This window comes from Silene latifolia, chromosome 9, assembly GCF_048544455.1.
Source record: "Silene latifolia isolate original U9 population chromosome 9, ASM4854445v1, whole genome shotgun sequence".
Classification (NCBI taxonomy): Eukaryota; Viridiplantae; Streptophyta; class Magnoliopsida; order Caryophyllales; family Caryophyllaceae; genus Silene; species Silene latifolia.
The window spans coordinates 39,158,830-39,184,819 of NC_133534.1; the positions used below are offsets into that span (position 1 = coordinate 39,158,830).

The 25,990-nt window shown below is 40.0% G+C and overlaps 3 protein-coding genes across 3 annotated transcripts; 2 read left to right on the forward strand and 1 right to left on the reverse strand.

Moving 5' to 3' along the window:
- Positions 1-19: 19 nt before the first annotated feature.
- LOC141599630 (uncharacterized) lies at positions 20-21,244 on the forward strand. The gene is made up of 5 exons (XM_074419705.1): positions 20-479; positions 17,247-17,389; positions 17,483-17,612; positions 17,956-18,147; positions 20,792-21,244. Exons 1-5 carry the CDS (start codon positions 291-293, stop codon positions 20,996-20,998), a joined length of 861 nt encoding a protein of 286 aa, XP_074275806.1. The 5' UTR covers positions 20-290; the 3' UTR covers positions 20,999-21,244.
- A 482-nt stretch (positions 21,245-21,726) lies between these two features.
- On the forward strand, positions 21,727-24,293 carry LOC141599629 (ADP-glucose phosphorylase). Its single transcript, XM_074419704.1, has 3 exons — positions 21,727-22,343; positions 22,893-23,183; positions 23,758-24,293. Exons 1-3 carry the CDS (start codon positions 21,858-21,860, stop codon positions 24,055-24,057), a joined length of 1,077 nt encoding a protein of 358 aa, XP_074275805.1. The 5' UTR covers positions 21,727-21,857; the 3' UTR covers positions 24,058-24,293.
- A 691-nt stretch (positions 24,294-24,984) lies between these two features.
- Positions 24,985-25,305, reverse strand: LOC141600903 (VQ motif-containing protein 10-like). The gene has a single exon (XM_074421161.1). It carries the CDS (start codon positions 25,303-25,305, stop codon positions 24,985-24,987), a length of 321 nt encoding a protein of 106 aa, XP_074277262.1.
- Positions 25,306-25,990: the final 685 nt, after the last annotated feature.

Genomic DNA, 25,990 nt, shown 5'->3' on the forward strand with positions numbered 1-25,990 from the left:
AGTTAATGGTCAATTGCAGGTAAATTCATCTGGTGTAGTCCGGATTCAAGCCGGATAAAGCCACTAAAATGGTAAAGTTATTCCTCGTGAGTTTTAAAATTTCTACATTCAGAGGGCTTCAAGCCTTCAACCGAAAACCTCTAGTTATATATTGAACTAAAAAATACTCCGTATTAAATCCCATAAATCAAAAACCGGTACAGTTCACCGAACCAAAATCCAAACCCAGTGGAATCTCTAGAAAAGCCTGAAATGGTCACATAAACCCCGAATAAATAAATAGGAGGAAAATGATAGGAGGCATAGCAAGAGCTTCAACAACCTTATTTAAACCTTCATCACCATCATCATACCTCACCAAACTCCATCTTTTTACTCTTAAAAAACCCTCTTCATCATCATCTAACTATAGTCGCCTTCAAATTCGATCAATGGCTGATTCTGCCTTCCAGAAAATTCAGATTCACCGCGACGGCACTGTATGTTTCTACTTTTTATTAATCTTTCTTTTAAAACTTACAATTGTTCATTTATTGTTCTCATAATTTTCTAATTATGAATTTGTTTGTATAATGTAAACGGGTTTTCTATACAGTTAAAAACTTATTAAAACCCATTATTTTCTGGTTTGGTAAATATGATGATGGAATAAAGTAAAATGCCCCGTCTTTTAATTGTAAACTAGCAGCGTTTCGATGCGTTTCTCGATGCAATTTTTATATTGGGTCATCTAGGGATAGTCTTTATGTGTTGTTAATACAAGGGTATGACTGCATGCACTTGACCTTCCTATCCGGCCATTTATGTGACCCTTCAAGTGTTATGTTTAGGCTAGTTTCCGAGGAGAACTGATTCTCTGGTTTCATGTCTCATCTTGTGTTTCATTACCTTTACCTTTTGACACGTCGTTCTGTCGTATTCCTATAATTTAGACAATCATTTTTTATGATTAAGGGTGATGTGTTGGAAATAGAAATAGTGGGATACAAGATAGGACACGGAAATGGTACATGGAATCCGTACATGTTTTCGTGGTACCAATATTCACCGTACTGTATTGCTGAAATATCACAAGTAGCTAAACCTCTTATGCGGTCAAATGCAGTGCTGATGTGTGATGATCCATTGATTGTGGTTCTTTTACACTTTTTCCCCATCGGTTTTAATAAAATGTTAGAATGGGAGTATTTGTTTTCTACGATTGTTTTGAAGGATAAATAGGTGCAAATTATCTGAACGGCCAACCGAGTACCAGCTTTGGGATTTCTCGTTCTATAGTTTGACTTTTCTGTTTTTACTTAAAAGAGTACTTTTTTCTTCTTGAACCTCTGTAGCTTTGACCGCCTCTGAATTAGTTTGACATCAAAACTTATTTTTCGAATGTCTTGAAAATTGGTATCTTTCATAATGAGTAGAAGGGTTGTTAGATATAATAACTTCCAAGTACAATAGCAAGGATTTAAGATAAGGTTCATTTTGTTGTGAACGATGTGGGTGGAATGTAGGTACAAGTCTTATAGACTTACTGTTCTCATTGCTAACTGGTTTTAGGATGCAATCTCGCTGGGTTTGTTGATACCTCCTAAGCACATTTAATAAGTGGTAAGCAATAAACTAGGTCGTTAATATACTAGAATTAAGCTACCAAATTAACAATTTCTAAGCCAAACTATACTCTAGACTACTCTAAATGATAAAGTAATATAGTGCAAGTAAGGGTCGAACCCAAGAGAAGGTCTTTTAAGCTAAAAACTTGAAATGTAAACTATTGACTATTAAAGACAAGATTATAAACAAACAATGGTTATTCACAATGACAAACAATAGAGAGACATGAAAAGGGGGGTTTTTGAGTTGATTGGTAACATGGTACAAAGTAAAATTTGCAAAATTAGTCTAACAAGCAATATAACAAACACTTGGTGAGTAAGATGATTCAATAATTAAGAGAATTTGGTGCAATCCTACAAGTTCCAACTTTTCTCAAAGCAAGACTCTTTTCTCTCTAGTTTTCATTTACCCAACAACAATCCTCAAGCAAGTGATTACCACTATCTAAGCCAACAATGATAATCCTACTTAAACTACAAATTCTAACATTAAACCATGTAAGAATTGTAACCAAGAGCATGAAGAACAAAACCAAGAGGAAAGTAAATGGGATATCACAAAGATATGTTTAAACCAACAAATCCTATGATACAATCAATTTCTACTCACAAAGGTTGATACTTTAAACCAAGATAACAACAATCATGAGATGCTTCAACAAGTTATTACAAAAGCAAGCAACTTTGCAACAACAAGCAATAGATGAATGAAAAAGAGGCAAGGGTAATTACTTCTCACAACAAAACATTCATCATGTCATTAGAACTTAGAAATTGAAATAAATGAAAGAGTAGAGATTAAGGAGTCAATACAATGATAAAGATGGAAACTTGCAATGGATTACACCAAGTAGGGAAGGATTTAGCCTTCCATAGTCTTCAAAACCCAAAGAAATAAAGAAAGATTACAACTTTGCATCCAAATAGTATTCTAAATTATTACAAGATTAAACCCTAAGGATGAGATTAAAAGAGATGATATGATGGTAGGTGATAATCCCAGGTCTTCAAACTTCTCGGGTATATATAGGGCTTCACGAAAACCTAGAAAGATTTCCACTTAAGAAGCCCACAAACGAGATTAGAAAAACCCCAGAAAGCGTAGCCGCGCAGTCGCGCAAGCATTGTTCGACTGCTTGTGATAGTGCGCACACAAGACTTTTTTGCGCAGTGTCGCAGACCGGCTCGCATTTTGGGATTTCTATTTTCCACGAGCTAGACCTCTTCAATTGCCTTCATTTCTTCTAGTCTTCATTCCTACTTCTCCCAACTTGTTTCCGGGTTACAAGTGATCTTCTTGTGCCTTATCTTGACCTTTGAAAGGTGCTCTAGTGCCGCTCGGGTTCCATGCATAAGGATTATGTGCTCAACCGAGTAAAAATGCACAAGTTACCACCATATAACCGATTGCCAATTGTTAGGAAAAGTGAACCAAAAGACCCATATTAAGAGACACGAGGGTGATAAAATCACCCTCTTAGACCGACACAAAACAATGCTATCAAACTCCCCCACACTTAGACTTTTGCTAGTCCCGAGCAAAACCCGGAACAAGCAACCGTAAAGTCTACAAGAGGGTGTGGGAGGGAATGATCTCTCTTCCCTTTCCTCTTCCTTCTTATGCCTCCCTCAAAACACAACCACCGATTAAAAAGAAAAAGACATGACTCAAAGTTTTTGCACACACTCTTCACTCACTCACCCTCCTTATTTCTCCCTCAAACAAGACACGACACACCACCAACGCCGACTCATCACGCAACTCCACCCTTCTTATATCACCAACAAGAGATGGCCACTCTCACCTTATCCCAAGGTGGAAGCAAAGTGGCCTAAGCAACTCCTAAAACATCCTAATTCACCACTTATATCACCCCCTTATCACTCCAAGCAAAGTAGGATCATGCTACTTGGTTGGCCACACCAAGCAAATCAACAACCAAAGTAGCCAAAACAAAAATCCACCGATTTGGGACAAGTTTTGTGACTCAAAATGAAATTAAATCCTAATCTAGCCTCCTTCCAAGACCCTCCTTATCACTCCCTTCTTATCCCTCCATCTTTTTGGTGTTACAATTTTCAATTTTTTTTCAATTTTTTTTTTTTTTTTTTCAAAAATATGCATCAAAACATGAAATAAAACTTACATATGTTACAACCAAACTCCTCCCCCACACTTCATTTCCACATTGTCCTCAATGTGGAGAAGAGTACTACAAATGCAAAGGGAAAGAAAGAAATGTAAAAGGAGTACGGGTTGCCTCCCGTAAAGCGCTTTTGGTTTTCGTCGTTTGCTCGACGCCTTTTCAACATTTTTCTTCTTCAAGAATCAAGAGCGGAACAACGCAACGCCCTTAGTAACTTGTCATACACACTAGCCCAAAAACAAGAAGCATGACCATAGTATAGATCACCCACATAGCAAGCATAAGTAAGGACCGAGTGTTCACAAGACACATATTTCAACTTTTCATGCCTAAGGAACGGTTTCTTGTCACGATAAGGTTCTTTGAATGATGGGATGGACGTGGTGAAAACCAAGTAAGAATGATGGGATTCATGAGCTTCTTTGGGTGATAAGCTTGATGGCTTTTCAAAACAAATTTGAGGTGGTTCCTCCTTGAGGGGGTATACCTCTACAAACTCATTTTCCATTCCCTCTTTTGCATATTCCTTGACCCCCACACTTGTAAGTTTCATAATCTTTGAAGGGTCACAAACATCTTCAAGAGCTACCACCTTCTCTTTTTCTATCACAACCACCTCACAAATCATTGGTCCTTCCTCATTCTTCTCAAACACCTTACTCCTTGATTCCTCAAGGGTCAATTCCGGACAAGAGTTTCTACAAATCAAGGAGTAGTTATCAAGATGTGAGGTATCAACTTCGGTACAAGGGATGTGAATAGGGATCTCAATGGATGGTAAGGCCAAAGAAGGTTTCAAGTCACACATATCATCTCCCTCATCAAATAGACCCTCAAAATAAGAGTTGTCAAAGGTGTAAACAACCTCTTCCTCAACCTTACTTCCCTCATGTTCATCTTTTTTAACAATTTGACCCAATGACTCCTCACACGACAACTCCTCTCCAAGGCCATTAAGAACCGATGAGTTGTCCTCATCCACATGACTATTACTCGAGGAACCATCATCCCTAGTGCATAAGGTGTCGGTAGATAGCACAACGGGGGAATGGCATGGAAGTGTGGTGAAAACATAAGCATCCTTCTCATCATCCCAAAAACAATACTCTTTATAAGAGTAGCTCGTATCAAGATTAAAGGGACAAGGGTCTTCAACCTCACATTCATTCTCTTTATCAAAGGAACCATCATCAAAACACTCATTGTCTAAAGTGTGAAGAACCTCTTCATCGATTTTATTTCCATCAATATCACCACGAATTTGGTTCATTTGGTTATTGAAGATGTCCATTTCCAACGTGTTGGGCTCTATTTGTTCATCAAAATTTCGATTCATTTCCTTTTGTGTAGTTGAGTCGGATTCTTGCTTGTAACTGCTTGTTTGGGGATTGTTGGCAATCATTTTCTGTTAGGGAAGGCAAATATTCAACAAAATTACCTTAGCTACAACATTTTGTGCTAGTGCACACAAGGTGTTTGTTGAATTGCCCCTTAGAAAATTTTTCAGATTTTTGGTTGCTTTTAAGTGGTTGTTTTTGCACTTTTAAAAGAAAACAAGATGGTTTTTGGTCTTGGCAAAGGAAAGTCTAAGAAGAAGGGTGACTCATCCAACCAACCTCCACCAAATGCACCACCCAAACCTTTTAAGGGGGATGAAGGGTTACCAAACAACCTTAAGACTCACTTTAGGTTCCTTGAGAGTAAGCCCCCTAGGTCTCCAAATTTCTTCACAGGAAACCTTGAGGGATTTGGGTATTTTCGATCACACCCTTGCCTTCCTCACGAGGTGGGGTTAGAGGTACATTAACCTTGACCTCGCACATACCCCCTACACCTTAGAATTCCTCTCGACCATCCAACTCACGGGGGAAAGGGGGAGTGAGCAAGTGAGCTTTAGGTTGAACAAAACGAGGCATACCATACCCCTTGAGAGAGTGAGAGAAATTTTGAGAATCACCAAGCCACCCTCCTCCTTAAACCCAGGGTGCGGCCTTGGATGATACTTGGTTTGGGCTCATGAGGAAAGCACCGGACAAACAATGACAAAATATCCTCAATCAAACCCCTATCCAGGATTCTTACCGAATGATTTCATGCTTTTTCTTTACGATGGGGGAGCCTACCAAGCTCGATGATGGGGTCAGTGAGTGTTTGTGGGCGATGTTGCCGAGGGGAGGAGTCTTGGGATTAGGCGAGGCTTTTTGTGGTGGGTGCGACTAAGCGACGTGAAAAGAAAGGAAGTATAAATTGTGGAGGTTTGGTCACTCTTTTTGTGGTTAGTTTGGTTGGGGATATTAGGAAGAAGCGACCTCGAGTGTGGGGGAATCACTATCTGATGAAGCGGGGTTGGTAGAGACTCGCATGATTCTTCCATTGGATACGGTTCCGTGGAGTTGTTATTGGTTAGGGGAGGGAAAAGTGCGATACATGAAGCTTCCTTTGAATGGCCCCCTCCCAGGAGTGGACCACATGCCGGGATTTCTTTTGTCCCCGGAGGGATGATCTCCCAACCCACCCCCACCAAAAAATTCGGAAGAGGAGAGCGTTGAATTTCCCTTGATCCCAACATGAAGAAGAAAGAGAAGTTGAGATTATTGAGGGGGGCTTCCATGAGACCCCACACATTCCTTCATCCTCCCATCCGCCTCAAGACACTCACATGTTTGAGGCGGAGGTTCTCAAGTCCACCTTTACCACCTTGGCAACACCAAATGTTTAAGTACTTTGAGGACACCGGGGACGTTAAGCGATTAGTGGGAGGGTTGATAGCTCCCATTCTTGGCAACAACAACAAGCGCCAAGATTGGAGAGTTTTGATCAATTTCGGAAATCGTTTGAAAAGCATAACGGTTAGGAGATGAGGCGAATTGGCCCGAAAAGAAAGTTCTTGAAGACATTGCGAGAGCGAGAGGAGTCTCTTGCGTGGCAACAACAATGTGCCAAAGCTTGGGCGGAAAATCAAGCCATGTGGCAAGAACAAAACAAGTGGCGGGAAGAAGTGAGTCAACAATTTGGGGTGCAAAACGAAAGGCACCACCAATACCTTGACGACTCCTACTACGACGCCAAAGCCCATGAAGACTCCTTTGTGGCTAGTTTGGCTTAGAAATTGTTAATTTGGTAGCTTAATTCTAGTATATTAACGACCTAGTTTATTGCTTACCAAATTTTGGCGCCGTAGTAGGAGTCGTCAAGGTATTGGTGGTGCCTTTCGTTTTGCACCCCAAATTGTTGACTCACTTCTTCCCGCCACTTGTTTTGTTCTTGCCACATGGCTTGATTTTCCGCCCAAGCTTTGGCACATTGTTGTTGCCATACGCAAGAGACTCTCTCGCTCTTGGCAATGTCTTCAAGAACTTTCTTTTGGGCCAATTCGGCCTCATCTCCTAACCGTTTATGCTCTTCAAACGATTTCCGAAATTGATCAAAACTCTCCAATCTTGGCGCTTGTTGTTGTTGCCAAGAATGGGAGCTATCAACCCTCCCACTAATCGCTTCCAACGTCCCCCGGGTGTCCTCAAAGTACTTAAACATTTGGTGTTGCCAAGGTGGTAAAGGTGGACTTGAGGAACCTACGGCCTCAAACATAGGAGTGTCTTGAGGCGGATGGGAGGATGAAGGAATGTGTGGGGTCTCATGGAAGCCCCCCTCAATAATCTCAACTTCTCTTTCTTCTTCATGTTGGGGATCAAGGGAAATTCAACGGCTCTCCTCTTCCGAATTTTTGGTGGGGGTGGGTTGGGGAGATTGCCCTCCGGGGGACAAAAGAAATCCTGGGCATGTGGTCCACTCGGGAGGGGGCCATTCAAAGGAAGCTTCATGTATTGCACTTTTCCCTCCCCTAACCAATAACAACTCCATGGAACCGTATCCAATGGAAGAATCATGTGAGTCTCTACCAACCCCGCTTCATCAGATAGGTGATTCCCCCACACTCGAGGTCGCTTCTTCCTAATATCCCCAACCAAACTAACCACAAAAAGAGTGACCAAACCTCCACAATTTATACTTCCTTTCTTTTCACGTTGCTTAGTCGCACCCACCACAAAAAGCCTCGCCTAATCCGCACTCCCTCCCCCGGGCAACATCGCCCACAAACACTCACGGACCCCATCATTGAGCTTGGTAGGCTCCCCCATCGTAAAGAAAAAGCATGAAATCATTCGGGTAAGAATCCGGATGGGGGGGTTTGTGATTGAGGATATTTTGTCATTGTTTGTCCGGGGTGCTTTCCTTGTGAGCCCAAACCAAGTATCATCCAAGGCCGTACCCGGTAGGTTTAAGGAGGAGGGTGGTTTGGTGATTCTCAAAATTTCTCTCACTCTCTCAAGGGGTATGGTATGCCACGTTTTGTTCAACCTAAAGCTCACTTGCTCACTCCCCCTTTCCCCCGTGAGTTGGATGGTCGAGAGGAATTCTAAGGGGTAGGCGGGGTATGTGCGAGGTTGAAGGTTAATGTACCTCTCTAACCCCACCTTGGTGAGGAAGGCAAGGGTGTGGTCGAAAATACCCAAATCCCTCAAGGTTTCCGGGTGAAGAAATTTGGAGACCGGTAGGGGCTTACTCCCAAGAAACCTAAAGTGAGTCTTAAGGTTGTTTGGTAACCCTTCATCCCCCTTAAAAGGTTTGGGTGGTGCATTTGGTGGAGGTTGGTTGGATGAGTCACCCTTCTTCTTAGACTTTCCTTTGCCAAGACCAAAAACCATCTTGTTTTCTTTTAAAAGTGCAAAAACAACCACTTAAAAGCAACCAAAAATCTGAAAAATTTTCTAAGGGGCAATTCAACAAACACCTTGTGTGCACTAGCACAAAATGTTGTAGCTAAGGTAATTTTGTTGAATATTTGCCTTCCCTAATGTAAAAATGATTGCCAACAATCCCCAAACAAAGCGATTCATAAGCAAGAATCCGACTCAACTACACAAAGGAAATTGAATTGAATAAATCAAGATAAAGAAAGTGAAGAAAGTTGTTATACCTCCTCGGAAATCCTCAATCTTGCTGGAATACGGAAGAATGTTGCATAAAAACCCTTTTTTAACCCAGAAATCCACTTGAACAAGCTTCAAATCAACCCGAAAAAAATCTAGGGTTTGGGAGATTGGGGGATTTTTGTCAGAAAATTGGAGATTTAATGGTGTTTTTGATTCCAAGGATGAATTTGTTGAAGAAATTGGTGATGAGATGTAGGTTTGTTGTTGATATGGAGTGATTTGGTTGGACTTGGAGTGAATGAGATGGTGAATGTTGGGGTTTTGTCGAAAAAGCTTTGGTAAGAAATGAGGGTTGAACACGGGATAAGAAAAGATAAAGAACCGAGATTACGGACTGCGCAGTCGCGCAATCATCGTTCATGCTCACAGAAAGTGCAAGACACAAGAAGCCGTATGCGCAGAAAGCTGCGCCGCTTCTTCAGCAGATTTCGTGCTCAGCTCTTTTAATTGTGAAATTTCAAATTTTGCTCATTTTTTCTTCTTTTACCCTTGATCTCTTCTTCAAAGCTTCTTCCAATCATTTTTTCTATTGAACCCGACTCTCTTCTCCTCTTGGGCACGCCTTCCAAGAGGGTTCTTGCCAATCACTACATCACTTAACAAACCTCAAGTGCCTTTTTTTCATGTCAAATGCAAATGGAATGACTTTAAATGAAATTGCGGAATTAAATTGCGGAATTAAATTGCGGAATTTAAACTACGCTAGGGAAGCAATTAAATTGGGATAGAATATTTACAAATTTGCCGTTATTTAACGTCGATGGCTCGACTTAGTCAATGTTGGAGAATCAATCTTTGTAAATTGGGTCTTCTAAAAGAAGATCCTCTTCGCCTTGTAGCTCGATTCCTTTGTAGTAATTCTTCAACCTTTGCCCATTTACCTTTATCACTTTTCCCGAGGTCGGGTCTTCCACCTCCACCGCTCCGTGTGGAAAGACCTTCTTGACTTTGTAAGGTCCATACCATTTCGACCTTAGCTTGCCGGGAAAATTCTTGAGGCGACTTTGAAAAACCAACACATCTTCTCCCTCTTTGAAAACCCTTCTTGTGACCATCTTGTCATGCCAAGACCGAGCCTTTTCCTTGTAGATGCTAGCATTGTCATAGGCATTGTGCCTAAGCTCTTCTAATTCTTGTATTTGAAGCTTCCGGTGCAATCACGCCTCATCGACATTTTGATTAAAAGCTTTGATTGCCCAATAGGCTTTGTGCTCCACTTCTACGGGAAGGTGGCATCCCTTTCCATAAATAAGCCTATATGGGGACATGTCAATTGGGGTCTTATAAGCCGTTCTATAAGCCCAAATAGCATCTTCAAGCCTCTTGCTCCAATCCTTTCGGTCGGGATTGACCGTTCGTTCCAAGATGTGTTTAACCTCCCGGTTAGAGACTTCCGCTTGGCCATTTGTTTGGGGGTGATATGCCGTAGAAACTTTATGAAGCACACCATATTTTTGAAGCAAGGTGGAGATCACCTTGTTGCAAAAATGAGTTCCCCTATCACTCACAATGGCTTTTGGGAAGCCGAACCTTGAAAATATATTGCTTTTGACAAATGCTTGCACCGTCTTTGCATCATCACATTTTGTGGGAATGGCTTCCACCCACTTAGACACGTAGTCGACCGCCAAGAGGATGTAGATGTATCCATAGGAGTTAGGGAATGGCCCCATGAAGTCTATTCCCCATACATCAAAAATTTCCAAGTAGAGCATCGGTTGTTGGGGCATTTCGTTCCTACGTGATATGTTGCCAAAACGTTGGCATCTATCATAAGTAGTAACGAAAATATGAGCATCTTTAACCAACTTGGGCCAATAGAAACCGCACTCAAGGATTTTACGTGCCGTTCTATGAGGCCCAAAGTGACCCCCACAAGCGTACTCATGACAATGCTTTAGGATGGATGGAATTTCCACATCCGGCACACAACGCCGGATGACTTGGTCTTGACACATTTTCCATAAGTATGGCTCATCCCATATATAGAATTTAGAATCGGACTTGATCTTATTCCTTTGACTAGATGAAAGTGAGGTGGGAAACTTCTTGGTGACCATGTAATTGACAAGGTTGGCATACCAAGGCTCAACGGCCTTCATGGAGTAAAGGGATTCATGTGGTAAGCTACCGTCAACTACCCCCATAGTCTTCACGAGATCTTCGTTGATGTGAAGCCTACTCAAATGGTCGGCCACCACATTAGCACTCCCTTGCTTGTCCTTGATCTCTATGTCAAACTCGCTCAACAAAAGCACCCATCTCATGAGTCTTGCCTTGGTGTCTTTCTTGTCTACAAGTTGCCTTATAGACTTATGATCGGTATAGATGATGACCTTTGCACCCAAGAGATAAGCCCGGAATTTTTCAATGGCATACACCACCGCTAAAAATTCCTTTTCCGTGACGGTGTAGTTTCGTTGAGCGTCATTCAAGAGTGAAGAAGCATATTGGATCACATATGAGGCTTTGTCATCTTTTTGTCCCAACACGGCTCCAATGGCAAAATCGCCAGACGGTCATGATCTCAAAAGGCCGATCCCACTGGGTGCTTGAATGATTGGGGCCGATCAAGTCTTTCCTTCAACAAGTCAAATGCTTCCCTACAATGATCATCAAACACGAACTCTACATCCTTGTGCAAAAGTTTTTGCACTGAGGGTTAGCTATTTTGGAGAAATCCTTAATAAACCTTCGATAAAAACCCGCGTTTCCCAAGAACGATCTCACGTCTCGAGTATTAGATGGATATGGTAAGGTTTTAATCACATCCACCTTTGCCATATCCACCTCAATCCCTCTTTTCGACACTATGTGTCCTAACACGATTCCACTACTCACCATTAAGTGACACTTTTCAGAATTTAAAACAAGGTGAGAGTCTATGCACCGTGATAGGACCATAGCGAGATGGTCTAGACACGAGTCAAATGAGTCCCCATGGATGGTGAAGTCATCCATGAAGACTTCCAAAATGCGCTCCACATAGTCCGAGAAAATGCTCATCATGCATCGTTGGAAAGTGCCGGGGGCATTGCACAATCCAAAGGGCATGCGGCGGTAAGCATAAGTACCAAATGGGCAAGTAAAGGTTGTTTTGGATTGATCCTCCAGGTGAATGGGGATTTGAAAATACCGGAATATCCATCCAAAAACAATAGTACTCTTTCCCACCTAACCTATCTAGCATTTGATCTAGAAAGGGTAGGGGGAAATGGTCCTTCCAAGTGACTTGGTTGAGGCGGCGATAATCAATACACACCCTCCATCCCGTTTGCAAACGGGTGGGGATCAATGCCCTCGAGTGTTTTTGATTACCGTCACCCCTCCCTTCGCACAACTTGAGTAGGACTTACCCGTTCGGGAGTCACTAATTGGAAAGATAATACCCATTTGAAGAAGTTTGATAACTTCTTCCTTGACAACTTCCATCATAGGTGGATTAAGCCTCCGTTGTGGTTGCGGACGGGTTTGCATCCTTTTCCAATCGAATTTTGTGCATGCAAGTGCTCGGCTTATCCCTTGATATCCGCGATGCTCCATCCAAATGCTTCTTTATACTTTTGCAAAACATCCACCAACCTCCTCTCTTGATCACTCTCAAGTTGGTTTGAAATTATGAGGGGTAGAGTGTCATTTGCCCCAAGAAAGATGTATTTCAAATTTTCGGGGAGTGGTTTGAGATTGGGGGTGGGTGGTTTAATGATGGATGGAAGGGGTCTCTCAAGGGAAGCCTCTAAAGGAAGAAATGTGGATGGATTGTCATAGGAATAGGAAGAAAAACATGATTTAGTGGAAATTTTGAAATTGCGCAGTGCGCATGGGGTTGCGCAGTCGCGCAGATTCGCGCAGTCGCGCATTGGGCATGCGCAGTCGCGCCTCCGCTTCGACATTTCGTCCTCGATTTCTTGCACTTCTTTTTCTTCCTTTGATTCTTCTAATGGTTCTTCCTTTTCCAATGCTTCTATACTTTCCTCGCACATCATCGAGACAACAAAAACCGCAACCCTTCCTTCTCGACATTGTTAGTGAGGACCACCTCAAGTGGGTCCCTATGACCAATTTGGTAAACCCGATTTGCCAAACTTTCAATCTTGTCAAGAAAGTAGCAACAACTCAAATCATCGGTCTTTTTCATCGTCTCATACACATTATATTTCAAAACTTTCCCTTCAAATTCCATGGTCAAAGTTCCATCATACATGTCAAGCTTGGTTTTAGAGGTTCTCATGAGGGGTGTAGCCTTAGAGTCCGGTTCCATATCCAAAACATAAAAATCGGCCGGAAATATGAATTTATCAACTTCTACCAACACATCCTCTACAAGACCCTTGGGGTGAATTGTGGAACGGTCCGCCAATTGGATCACAACATTGGTCCTAGACAAGGGAGGCAATTCTAAAGTCTCATAAATGGAATAAGGCATGACATTAATAGAGGACCCCGAGTCTAGCATAGCTCTAGCAAAATCTTTGCCTCCAATTGAGCACGGTATAGTTAGCATGCCCGAGTCATCACACTTTTTGGGAAGATTTTGTTTGAAAATGGCCGAGACATGCCTACTAACCGTGACCCTTTCTACTCCTTTCCTTGGCTTCCGTTTAGGGGTGCAAAGTTCTTTGAGAAACTTTGCATACCTAGGAACGGTTTTGATGATAGTAAAAAGAGGGATGTTGACCTCACATTTCCTAAAAGTTTCATAAAGATCGGTGTCTTTATCAAACTTCTTGGGATTTGTGAGGGCACTAGGAAATGGTACCTCCGGTTCATATTCCTTTTCAATCTCTTGGAGTGAATCCTTTGTGTTGGTGCTTCCTTCCTTTCCTTTGTCAATGCTCAAAGGACTCCTCTCTTTTTCCTCATTAGCTTTTGAAGATGATCCTTTCCCTTGTTCAACCACAAGTTCCTCTTCAATTTGATCTTCAACCTCAATAACCCTTTCTTGTGACTTGCCCCTTCTCTTCTTCTTGGGAGGGGATTCTAAAGTTCTCCCCTTTCTCAATGTCATGACACTAGCATTCTCTCTAGGAGGAAATGTAGTGGAGGGAATAGAAGTTGAGGTCCTTTGATTTTTCTTGGCAAGTTCTTGGCAATTTGGCCAAGTTGGACTTCTAGGTTGGCAACCTTGACATCACTAACATTCTTATCGGCATCAATCTTGTCAAGCCTCGTGTTTGTTTTGACTTGCTCTTGCAAAATGTTTTTAAGCAAGTCTTGAACACTTGGTTCCTTTTGAGAATTGTTGTTACCTTGATTGCCAAATTGGGATGATTGACCTTGGTTTTGGTTTCTACCTTGGTTGTTGAAAGTCTCATTCCTATTCCCTTGAGAGTTTGAACCTTGACCTTGTCGGGAATTTTGGTCCCTCAAGTGGTTGAATTGACCATTCACAAAACTCTTTGAGGTGTCACCACCCCAACCAAGTCTAGGATTGTCTCTACTCCCAACATTGTAAGTATTGCCACTAGGATCATAATTGTAGTATCCTCCCCCTTGAGGATTTCTAGCATTGTAATTCCCATACCCCATTGCACTTACATTCTCCTTGCTTATTCCTTGCTCTTCCATGATGGGACAAGTTTCCATTGGGTGTGGTCCTTGACAAAAATGACACTCCACATTAGATCCTTGTGCTCCTCCTTGATTGTTCCCCACTAGTTGAGCAACCATTTTTGTGAGATCATCCACGGTTTTCTCAAGCTTGTGAGTAGAAGGAGAAGGTGTCTCAATGGAGTTAAGAGTCTTTGACCCTCGGCTTCTTCCATAGTTTCTTGTGCTAGCGGCCAACCTTTCTATGATCTCATTTGCCTCCGCCACGGAATAGTTGTCAACTCCACCACCCGTAGCGGAATTAACCATGATTTGGTATTGTTGTGTAAGACCATCACAAAAGTTGACCAAAAGGTCATCACCACTAAGGCCATGGTAAGGACATTGAGCAACTAACTTTTTGAATCTCTCCCAATACTCATATAAGCTCTCACTTGCATCTTGCTCCGGAGAGGTGATGGCTTTCTTTGCATGGTTATGTCTTGAGTCGGGGTAGTATTTCTCAAGAAAAGCCGCTTTCATGTCCTTCCAAGTATGGATTGTACCCGGTTGAAGGTAAAACAACCAATCTTTTGCCCCATCTTGAAGTGAAAATGGGAAAGCTCTCAACTTAAATTGATCTTCCGTGACACCATTTGGAATGGCACCTTCACACATCATATGGAATTCGGAAAGATGGCGATTTGGGTCATCTCCCACATGTCCATGAAACCTTGGGAGGTTGTGAATGAAATAGCCCTTCAATTCAAAGTTGGCATTAGCCCCCATGGGTGGGTAGCCTATGCAAAGAGGTTGAGTGTCATAATTCCTTGCCCGGAGCTCCTTAATAGTTCTAGTATCATTCGCCATTGAAGGGTATTCCACTTCAATTGGCTCTACGTCAATAGGATCTTCTTCAATAGGGGCTTCTAAAGGTGGTTCTTCTACTCTATGTTCTCGTTGCGCTCTTTGGTACCAAGGGTTAGTAAATAACCATGAATAGGCTCCAAAAGCGTCTTCTTCCACGGGAGTTGATTCACCGTGTTGTGGGGAACCAAACATAAACCTTCGCACTAAGCAAACAAGTTAGAACTTCCTATTACTTCTAACAACAAGAGGAGTAATAAAACAACTAAACATAAATTCACAAACTCAAGTTCTAGCTATGTTGCCCTTACCCGGCAACGACGCCAAAATTTGTTAAGCAATAAACTAGGTCGTTAATATACTAGAATTAAGCTACCAAATTAACAATTTCTAAGCCAAACTATACTCTAGACTACTCTAAATGATAAAGTAATATAGTGCAAGTAAGGGTCGAACCCAAGAGAAGGTCTTTTAAGCTAAAAAACTTGAAATGTAAACTATTGACTATTAAAGACAAGATTATAAACAAACAATGGTTATTCACAATGACAAACAATAGAGAGACATGAAAAGGGGGGTTTTTGAGTTGATTGGTAACATGGAACAAAGTAAAATTTGCAAAATTAGTCTAACAAGCAATATAACAAACACTTGGTGAGTAAGATGATTCAATAATTAAGAGAACTTGGTGCAATCCTACAAGTTCCAACTTTTCTCAAAGCAAGACTCTTTTCTCTCTAGTTTTCATTTACCCAACAACAATCCTCAAGCAAGTGATTACCACTATCTAAGCCAACAATGATAATCCTACTTAAACTACAAATTCTAACATTAAACCATGTAAGAATTGTAACCAAGAGCATGAAGAACAAAACCAAGAGGAAAGTAAATGGGATATCACAAAGATATGTTTAAACCAACAAATCCTATGATACAATCAATTTCTACTCACAAAGGTTGATACTTTAAACCAAGATAACAACAATCATGAGATGCTTCAACAAGTTATTACAAAAGCAAGCAACTTTGCAACAACAAGCAATAGATGAATGAAAAAGAGGCAAGAGTAATTACTTCTCACAACAAAACATTCATCATGTCATTAGAACTTAGAAATTGAAATAAATGAAAGAGTAGAGATTAAGGAGTCAATACAATGATAAAGATGGAAACTTGCAATGGATTACACCAAGTAGGGAAGGATTTAGCCTTCCATAGTCTTCAAAAACCCAAAGAAATAAAGAAAGATTACAACTTTGCATCCAAATAGTCTTCTAAATTATTACAAGATTAAACCCTAAGGATGAGATTAAAAGAGATGATATGATGGTAGGTGATAATCCCAGGTCTTCAAACTTCTCGGGTATATATAGGGCTTCACGAAAACCTAGAAAGATTTCCACTTAAGAAGCCCACAAACGAGATTAGAAAAACCCGCAGCGTAGCTGCGCAGTCGCGCAAGCAAGTTCTTTGTTCCACTGCGCAATAGTGCGCACCACAAGACCTTTTCTTTGCAGCAGTCGCGACCGGCTCGCATTTTGGGATTTCTATTTTCCACGAGCTAGACCTCTTCAATTGCCTTCATTTCTTCTAGTCTTCATTCCTACTTCTCCCAACTTGTTTCCGGGTTACAAGTGATCTTCTTGTGCCTTATCTTGACCTTTGAAAGGTGCTCTAGTGCCGCTCGGGTTCCATGCATAAGGATTATGTGCTCAATCGAGTAAAAATGCACAAGTTACCACCATATAACCGATTGCCAATTGTTAGGAAAAGTGAACCAAAAGACCCATATTAAGAGACACGAGGGTGATAAAATCACCCTCTTAGACCGACACAAAACAATGCTATCAATAAGCTAATAATTTCTTAACTGATTGTAAGGTGGAATGTTAGGCGAAAATTCTTACATGGATCATCTTATGCGCACCACCAGTTATTAAGTACATTTGTGGATTCCTATATTTTGTGAAGGGATTTTGTTTTGGGTTGTAAGTTATGCACTTATGCTTGACATGGCTGTGCTATTTTGAAGTAGAACGCATTAAGATATGATTATGAGCTTCTAACAAAATAATTAAATCTTCTTGTTTCACTACTAGACCTTTGATGCATACGTTGTTGGAAAAGAGAATGCTCCCGGAATTGTTGTGCTTCAAGAATGGTGGGGTGTTGATTATGAAGTCAAGAACCATGCTGTAAAGATCTCTCAGCTGGAGCCTGGGTTCAAAGCACTTATTCCAGAGTATGCTATTCCTAGTTGTCTGATCACCTTAATATTGTTGGGACATGATGTGATGTATCTTTTGATTTTGACAATCTTGCATGGTCGCTGCAGCTTGTACCGCGGAAAAGTTGGTTTGGATGTCGCAGAAGCTCAGCATTTAATGGAAGGCCTAGACTGGCAAGGTGCTGTTAAGGATATTGAGGCTTCAGTCAACTGGCTCAAGGCAAATGGCTCAGAGAAGGTTTGTCCTAGTAAAACATTATACTTGCCTTGGGTTTTTTTGGGATAAGAATCAGATGAGTTAACTGTCACATATAACAACACCATCAACAATGTTATCCCACTTCCTAGTGCCTCAAGGCTCCCACAAACACAACCTTACTTCTGTGTTAATAGCAAAGAGGCTATTTCTAGATGACCCATATTGGAATGGAACTGACCCGAAATTAATTTTTCTGACTATTACATGAAGATAAAAAGGACAGCCATGTTAGTGAGCTGTTTTGCTTTATTCCATGGGAACAAGTTACACTTGTAACAAATTTCTGTTTGGTTATGTGTTTTTGTTTCATACATATTTACAGGTTGGAGTAACTGGATATTGTATGGGAGGAGCACTTGCAATTGCGAGTGCTGTGCTTGTTCCTGGAGTTGATGCTGTTGTTGGCTTCTATGGAACACCTTCCCCACAGCTTGCTGATCCTGCCCAGGCTAAAGCTCCTGTCCAAGGTCATTTTGGGGAACTGGATAACTTTGCTGGCTTTTCAGATGTGAAGGTAAAAAGTTCCTTTCAACCTCCCAATCCCACTCCCTTTCAAAAGAATATAAGAAGATAAGTGTTCTATTATTTGGAACTCTCTCTGATTAAGTTTAGTAGCTTGTTCCTGCTGGTCATGAGGTATAATTTCACTGGTGGGCAATTTTATCATCCTGGGATGACTTTTTGGCTGTAAAACACAGATTTTTTGTGTCGCTTTGGGGTTTTTTTTTTTTTTTTTTTGAATTCTGAGTTATTACTAATTTGGTTCCTCATTATTTATTTTATTGGATGGAATACCTTAAAAGTGAATCAAGTTTACCTTCTTTTGTATTATGTTTCACTTCCCTTTTGTTTTTCAGTTTTTCTTTTCTATATTTTCGCATTTTGAGGTGTGCGTTCACGCATGGACGATTCTAAAGGATGATTCATGTCAGCCGACCCCAAATCATTTTGGGATTAAGGCTCTGATGTTGTTGTTGTTGTTGTATCCAGCATGCGAGCCTTTTCTGGATGGAATATGCGATTATTTCCTGCGTGTGCTAAAATATTGCCTTGTTGTCTAATTTATGTAACCACAAGCACATGGCTATTTTTACTAGTATTACGGGTACATGTTACTATATGTATATATGTTGGGACTTGTTTAGTTAATTCTTCGCTAGTTTCAGTGAGTATACCTATGTGCCATCTATGTTCAAGGTGCAATGCTAGTGCTGCACATGGTTTCTGTTTTAGGTTTCACACTAGGTTTGGTGCCCGGCTTCGCCCGGGCTACCTCTATTTACCGTTAAATTTTATTTTCAATGAAATAAACTATATATGTTGGAGTTGTCTAACTCACACATTCACTATTTGTAATATATTTTTCTACGGCATATCTTCTAATTATGATGAAATGTAAAATTTATTTTCAAATTTTGAGACATGTTCACTACCCCGCTATTAATATTATGGGTTTTTTTAAAATGTGCCCAATAGGCACATGTTAATAAATGTTTTAGGCATAGGTTAAGTTTTGTTCCATCTTTAATTTATCCAATTTCCCTAAATTTTCTCAATTACAATCACCATTTCCTTATTTTTCTACACTCACAATTGGGTGAGGAAATATTCTATTAGTGAAAATAAATTAATTAAAGACATTAATTTGAATTTAGATAAGGCTTATCATGTGCCCATGGGGCACATTTTAGAAAAACCATAATATTATTACTTTCACGACATTCTTTCTTAATATCATTACGTTCACTACTCTCGTGGTTATTATTGTTTCTTTTACTAATTCCTCTATTTTTTTTCCTGTTAAATTCATTATTCCCGTTAATTTTATCCGGCCTATATTTAAATAAATAAAATATTTCCTTGAGTCGATTGGTTATTTAATTGTTCATACTTTTTCTCATTGTTACCACTCTTACTTTCACTACATTCGTAGTTACTTTCACTACTCCCACTATCATTATTATAACTGTCACTACTCCCACATTAATACCGTTAATTTAATTAATCTCGTTGCTGCTATTATTACTTTTACTACATTTAATTTAATGTATAATTCTATGATGATACTAATTAATTCCATAAGTGGGGCATGTTAATTTTAAGGAAAATCACTATATTCTTGTGTTTTCTAAATTTAATTACTTTAATTTAATGTAATTTCCATAAATATTCTTTATCAAGGCATCTTTATATTATACTTTTAAGCAAAATTATATAATATTTACATTGAGGTCCCTTTATCAGGTCCATCACACGGTGCTATCGATTTAAAACTATATAGTATAATTAATTTGTATAAATTTCTTTAATTACATTGAAGTCCCTTGGTTTCTGGAATTAATATATAGTATTGATTGATTGATTGATTGATTGATTGATTGATAAGAAAATGTGTTCTTTGTTGTGCTTGGGCCTTTGATCTACCCCTTGCAAAAAATTTCTCGCCAATGGCTTTCTGCTCATGCTTGATTGCTGGATACTTGATGAGAGCATGCGGCTTCCTTGTTCAGGGCATAAGATTTGCCTTACGGACCTGCAATCCTTAAGCTTTCACTGTGTAATATCTTTTTGACTTCTCAATCCCACCATGTTTTCTAAACCTTATCCTTTCACTGCTCTCTCCTTAAACCCCCGCCCCACCCACCATCACCACCTGAACTGCCAAGGTCCAGCGGTTGTACCTTACCCCGTCCTGGCGTCTACCGCTCTCTCTGACTTCTCAAAAACCTTTGAGATCCCTCCCTCCACCCCAACCGAAACAGGCCACCTGAGTGCCAGTAACTGCCTTCCCCACCTCACCTTCTCCGATTTTCTAAACCCTTTTCCGAGCTAGTTGGTTGGTTTTGCTGATGCCTCCAATATGAAGAAGTTAAACTGAGTTGATGGCTGCCAGCTTGGGGGTGGTGCAATAGGAAGGGTCACCGGAACCATGATGATGGTGGTTTCAAGGGGACTAGGGGAGCGAGGGTTGTGAAAGGGTAAAAGAGGTAGATGGGAAGGGATATGAGGTTTTAGCGATTAGTTAATGAGGTCGCATTTTACGAGACCTCCTCTCCTCAAGTTTTCACCCTAGAACTCTTCAATATCAATTCATGTCTTTCTTTGTCTCCGAAGACTGTATAAACTTACAATCTCGCCTGTACTGTTTGACATTTCAGGCAGCCAAAGATTTGGAGGAAAAGCTGAAGGCATCAGGTGTCCCGTCTGAGGTGCACATCTACCTAGGAAGTGCTCATGCTTTCATGAACATGTCCGCAGAAGGGATCGAGAGGAGAAAGGGTATGGGAATGCCAGATTTAAATGAAGCTAATGTTGAGCTGGCTTGGTCTCGCTTCCAGTCATGGATGGCTCAGTACCTGGCTTAATGTAAATGGCCGGACCCTATTACTACTTGCGATACTTGATGTCTACCTCTTTAATCACGACGTATCTATCATTTGTAGACATGAGTTTGTGTTATCTTCTGCCATTTGTTGTCGGAGTGTCATTTTCCGACACTCAATCCTGTTTGCTCAGGTTATGTTGAACTATGGTTTGTTTCCAACTCTTGCATCAACATATGAGAACAGAGAACGTTCCAGCAATACCATTTTATAGATTTGTTTCGTGCACCTTGTTTTTGTGGTATTTTTCTTTCCGCTGGATTTTTTTTTACTTCTTAGGTAAATAAAATTACAAAAAGATAACTTTAGCTGACTATATTTGAACTTGACTACCTTTTATGATTTGCCAGGCGGTTTTTATTTGGGATTTTAACTTTAAAGAACATCGAAATATTAATACATCTAGTTTGTTAAGCACAAATTCTCATTATAGATGAGAGATATTCGTCTTTCATTTTAGACCCGTCTAAAGTGATCCGTCTTTCACTTTAGACGGATATATCCGTCTATAATGAAACTAATTATTTGTCAAGATATAATGGGTCAGCCGTCATGTAACGACATTTATGACAGTTTGATGATGAGCGACATTTTTTATCGAGAAGCTCAATGTCAATCCAAATTACCCGTGTAAAATAATTAGGACAAAAGAGTGAGATATGTAAAAGGTTTGTCCTATATATAGGTGATCTTTGACTCATTTTAAGATTAACTAGTTGAAATTAATATTCTGATTTGATAAAGAGAAACATATTTTTTTTTTTTGCCACCACGGAAGAAAACAAGGCTCCAGACTTCCCTTGTTCTTGGACCTCACTTAACCTCGAAAAACCCCACAAAAATGGCGGCATCAAATTCATCACCGTCTCCACGAAACCCAGAACTCCGAAACGACAAAATCAACAACAAATGGATCATCTTCTCACCCGCTAGATCCAAACGACCCTCCGACTTCAAATCCAAATCACCCGTATCCGACCCTACCCAACCCCAAACCCATGTCTGCCCTTTCTGTATCGGACACGAGCACGAGTGTGCCCCTGAAATCTTCCGGGTTTGCGACGATTCTGACCCGAATAGATGGCGAATAAGGGTGATTCAAAACTTGTATCCTGCTCTTAGCAGAGATATCAATCCCCACGACCCGCCCGATTCACTTGAGTGTGGGGTGATAACCGGGTTCGGGTTCCATGATGTCGTAATTGAGTCGCCAACACACCCGATTCATTTGTCGGATCTTCCCGGGTCTGGTGTTGGGGAGGTTGTTATGGCTTATAAGAAGAGGGTTCTTCAGATAGCTGCTTTTGATTCTGTTAAATATGTTCAGGTTTGCATTTCTCTTTCTTTTATGACTTTTAACTTCGGAAATGTCTTAGTTTAGTGGTTAAGACGGAGAATTTGGACTTTGAGTTACAGGTTTGAATCCCTACCCTTGTTGATTGTGGCTCAGCTGACGCTTGCATGATTAATTAGGTGTAGAGGTCTCGTATGACTTTTTATTAATGAAAGGATCTATTTGCTCAAAAAATGATTTCTGGACTGCCAACCATGAAGATCAGTCAATTGTTATCCTTTCTATTTTAAGAATGAGCTGATGAGTAATTTGATCAATCACACTCACTTTGGTCCACTTGTCATTTAGTAATTGGTTTTCTCTTTCCGTGGTCTTTGTGTCAAAATCAAAGGACAACAATTGGCCAGGACGTAGGGAGTATGTTCCAAGGAATTGTCTATGTTTAGGAATGATCCTATCATACAATGAAGATCGGTATTGTGTTTGATACTTTGATCATTTTGATGTCATGAATTTTCCTATTGCATCCTGTCACTAGCATAAACCTCCTGAGTTTTAAGTGCTATACTATGTAATGTGTAGGTTTTCAAAAACCACGGAGCGTCAGCTGGAGCATCAATGAGCCATTCACATAGTCAGATTATTGCTCTTCCTATAGTTCCACCTTCGGTATCTTCTCGCCTTAAAGCTACTAAGGAGTACTTTGAGAAGACTGGAAGATGTATTTTGTGTGAGGCGCCACAAAAGGAGCTTCTCATTCATGAATCGAAGCATTTTCTTTCAGTAGTTCCATATGCAGCGAGCTATGCCTTTGAGATGTGGATCATCCCCCGTCAGCATTCTATACATTTTCATGATATAGACAAAGACAAGGTGAATCCCAATGCTTGGCCCTCATGTTGATATTATAGATCTGTGTTGTTGCTATCTGCTAAAATCAGCGGAGAGCAAAGTACCATGCATCATTATTCATGTAAAATCTTGGCTACCAGATTTGCTGAATTCACAGCGAATCACAGACTAATTTTCACATATTCATGTCTTGACATTTGCTTAAAATAGTGTTTATTACATATCGGACTATTACATATTGGTCACAATTGAGGCAATCCTGCCTAAAGTAAGGCCTTTTGGTGGTTAAAGGCCCACGCCCCACGCCCCACGGCCACCAAAACAGCCTAGCTGCCAGTTTTGTGATAGATGAGTATTTGCGCGCCGACCTTGCAAGCAGTTCATTCTGGTCATTTCATTTCAAGAGTCAGGTCATTTTGAGTATATGTCGGGTCAGTGAGGTTTAATTTGGGTTGTTTTGGATCATGACTAAGATTTTTGTAAAGAAAATATTCTCAAATTTGATTTTGAATTAGTCAATTGAGGTTATTACAATTGAATTATTGATGCTAAAAAGTTGGTCAATATTTAATGATGTTTGGTCTCTTGGGTGCAGGCTGATGACCTTGGTAGCATACTCAAACTTATGCTGAAAAAGATGGCTTCCCAATTAAACTATCCACCCTACAACTTTATGATTCATACATCTCCCCTTCATCTCGACAATTCATATTTGAGCTCCAGTCATTGGTTCTTGCAAATAGTGCCTCAGCTAAGTGTACTAGCTGGATTTGAAATCGCCACCGAATGTCACATTAATCCTGTTTTTCCGGAAGATGCTGCTATGATTTTGAGGGAAGTTCATGTTGAAGACACTGACAACATATTAAGGGAAATCCATGTTGAAGACGGTTAAAATTTGACGTGATTGAGATGTAAACTTAATGGTAGAATAACAAATATAGTTGTACATTTTTTCCAGGTGACAGTGACCATCTTTGGCGGAAAACTTTAAAGCATTGTAATAATGTTGTCATTTTTACCTTTTTGGTGCCGATTACCGTGTTAACAAGAATGGAAATAATATAGCCCTGATGTGCATGTAATTGCAATTTTTGAAGTTTATTTTTCATGGATGCCGTAATGTTTGTTGACTCCATGGACTTGAAGGATTTTGTTTCCAAATCATGAGCATCACAGTTCAATAACTCTACTTACGGAATGTAAGAAGATGTAGCCAAAATTCTTCCAGCCAAATCGTTGTCAAAAAAGGACAAGGTAATATTATTATTATGTACAAGTATATATTTTTAACTCATCTAATTGTGAAGTTCAACGTTATTATATTATATGTGATTCTAATGGCGAGGTTTACATTATTGTATGAAAAACAAATACAATTATCCTTTAAAGTATGCTATGACTAAGACTCGAGGTAACATTACTAGTATACATCATTTACTCTTTTGAACAATTGTCATTTTCCATCTCAAGTATCCTAACTTCACTCAATTAGCCACATTTAAGTACTTTTTAATTAATATAAGAAGAAAGAGTTCGATGAGCAGAAATGAAGCTAAGCACAGTCTGACCGAGCCATGGCCCGAGCGAGTTTTTTGAAAAAAAAAAATATAATACACACTAACTTTTGTTTGAAAAAAAATAACTATGAACCAAAATATAAGTAAGATTGATGCTTCGGCCCTAGGTAGAATTTGAACCTAGCTTCGTCCTGGCCGATGAGGCTAATATCCGAATAAACTCCATCCTAATTTGAAATCCTACCTCGGCCCCTATACAATTATAGTACAATTAATCATGTACGAAACATACAAATAAAATACTAATCAAAGGTTAGAATTTTGTTCAACTCTTCTATTGAAGGAAACTCCTTTAGCATTCTACCAAATGACAAATCCCTTGCCAAAAACTTCAAACTCCCACCACCATTTCTATCCAAAACATGATGATTATTCTGATCTCTCTTTTTCACGTTCATTGCCATTGAAGAAGAAGAATAGTTACGCGGTGGCGACTCGGCTATGGTAGAATCCTTACCAGTCAGATTCTGAACCACTGATTTGAAGCTTGTTGCATCAGTTTCTACATATTGTGTTTTAATATGCACTACTTTCATGGGTTGATTTTCTCCTCTTCTAGACATGCTGTGAGTATAGGGATAAGGGGGATTTGGACCTGTGATTTATGGCACGATACCTCAGTTTTAATCACTAGGCTACTACGACCTCTTTGGTAATATCTTTTTTATTTATTTTAGTAGTATGTAAATGGTATTACTTGTACAATTTGTATGATGATTGTTCAGATTGTTTATGGTTATGGGAATTTAGGGTTTTATATTTATAGGAGAGGATGAGTGGGTTAAAATGTTGGATTAATTGGAGGGCGTTAGTCAAGCAGTCTATAAGGACTAAATATGATTGGAGGAACTGGGGAAGGTTGCTTTAATTTTATACACACATGATGTAATTGGTCTATGTGTTGTAAAGTCATCCATTATATTCAAGAGTTTGGCTCCTCGTGGATGTTGATGTTCAGGGTTACTATGTGACTCACTTGTCTTAAACATCTAGATGTGGAAGACCAAAGATATGTTATTCTAATATTTAAGATTAGACCATTGGATATTATAAGAGGGCTGGTGAGAATATTTCATAAGAGAATTGTGTTGATAATTGTTGTGTTATTGAAGTAGTAGAATGATCACTATTTATAATAGCTTACAGGAAATCCTGGGTATTATCAGTTAAAACTTTAGCGGAAGCTGTTATAATGTAACCGTCACCTCAGCGTCTTATATTAAACCCTAGATTCTCTAACACTTTTGT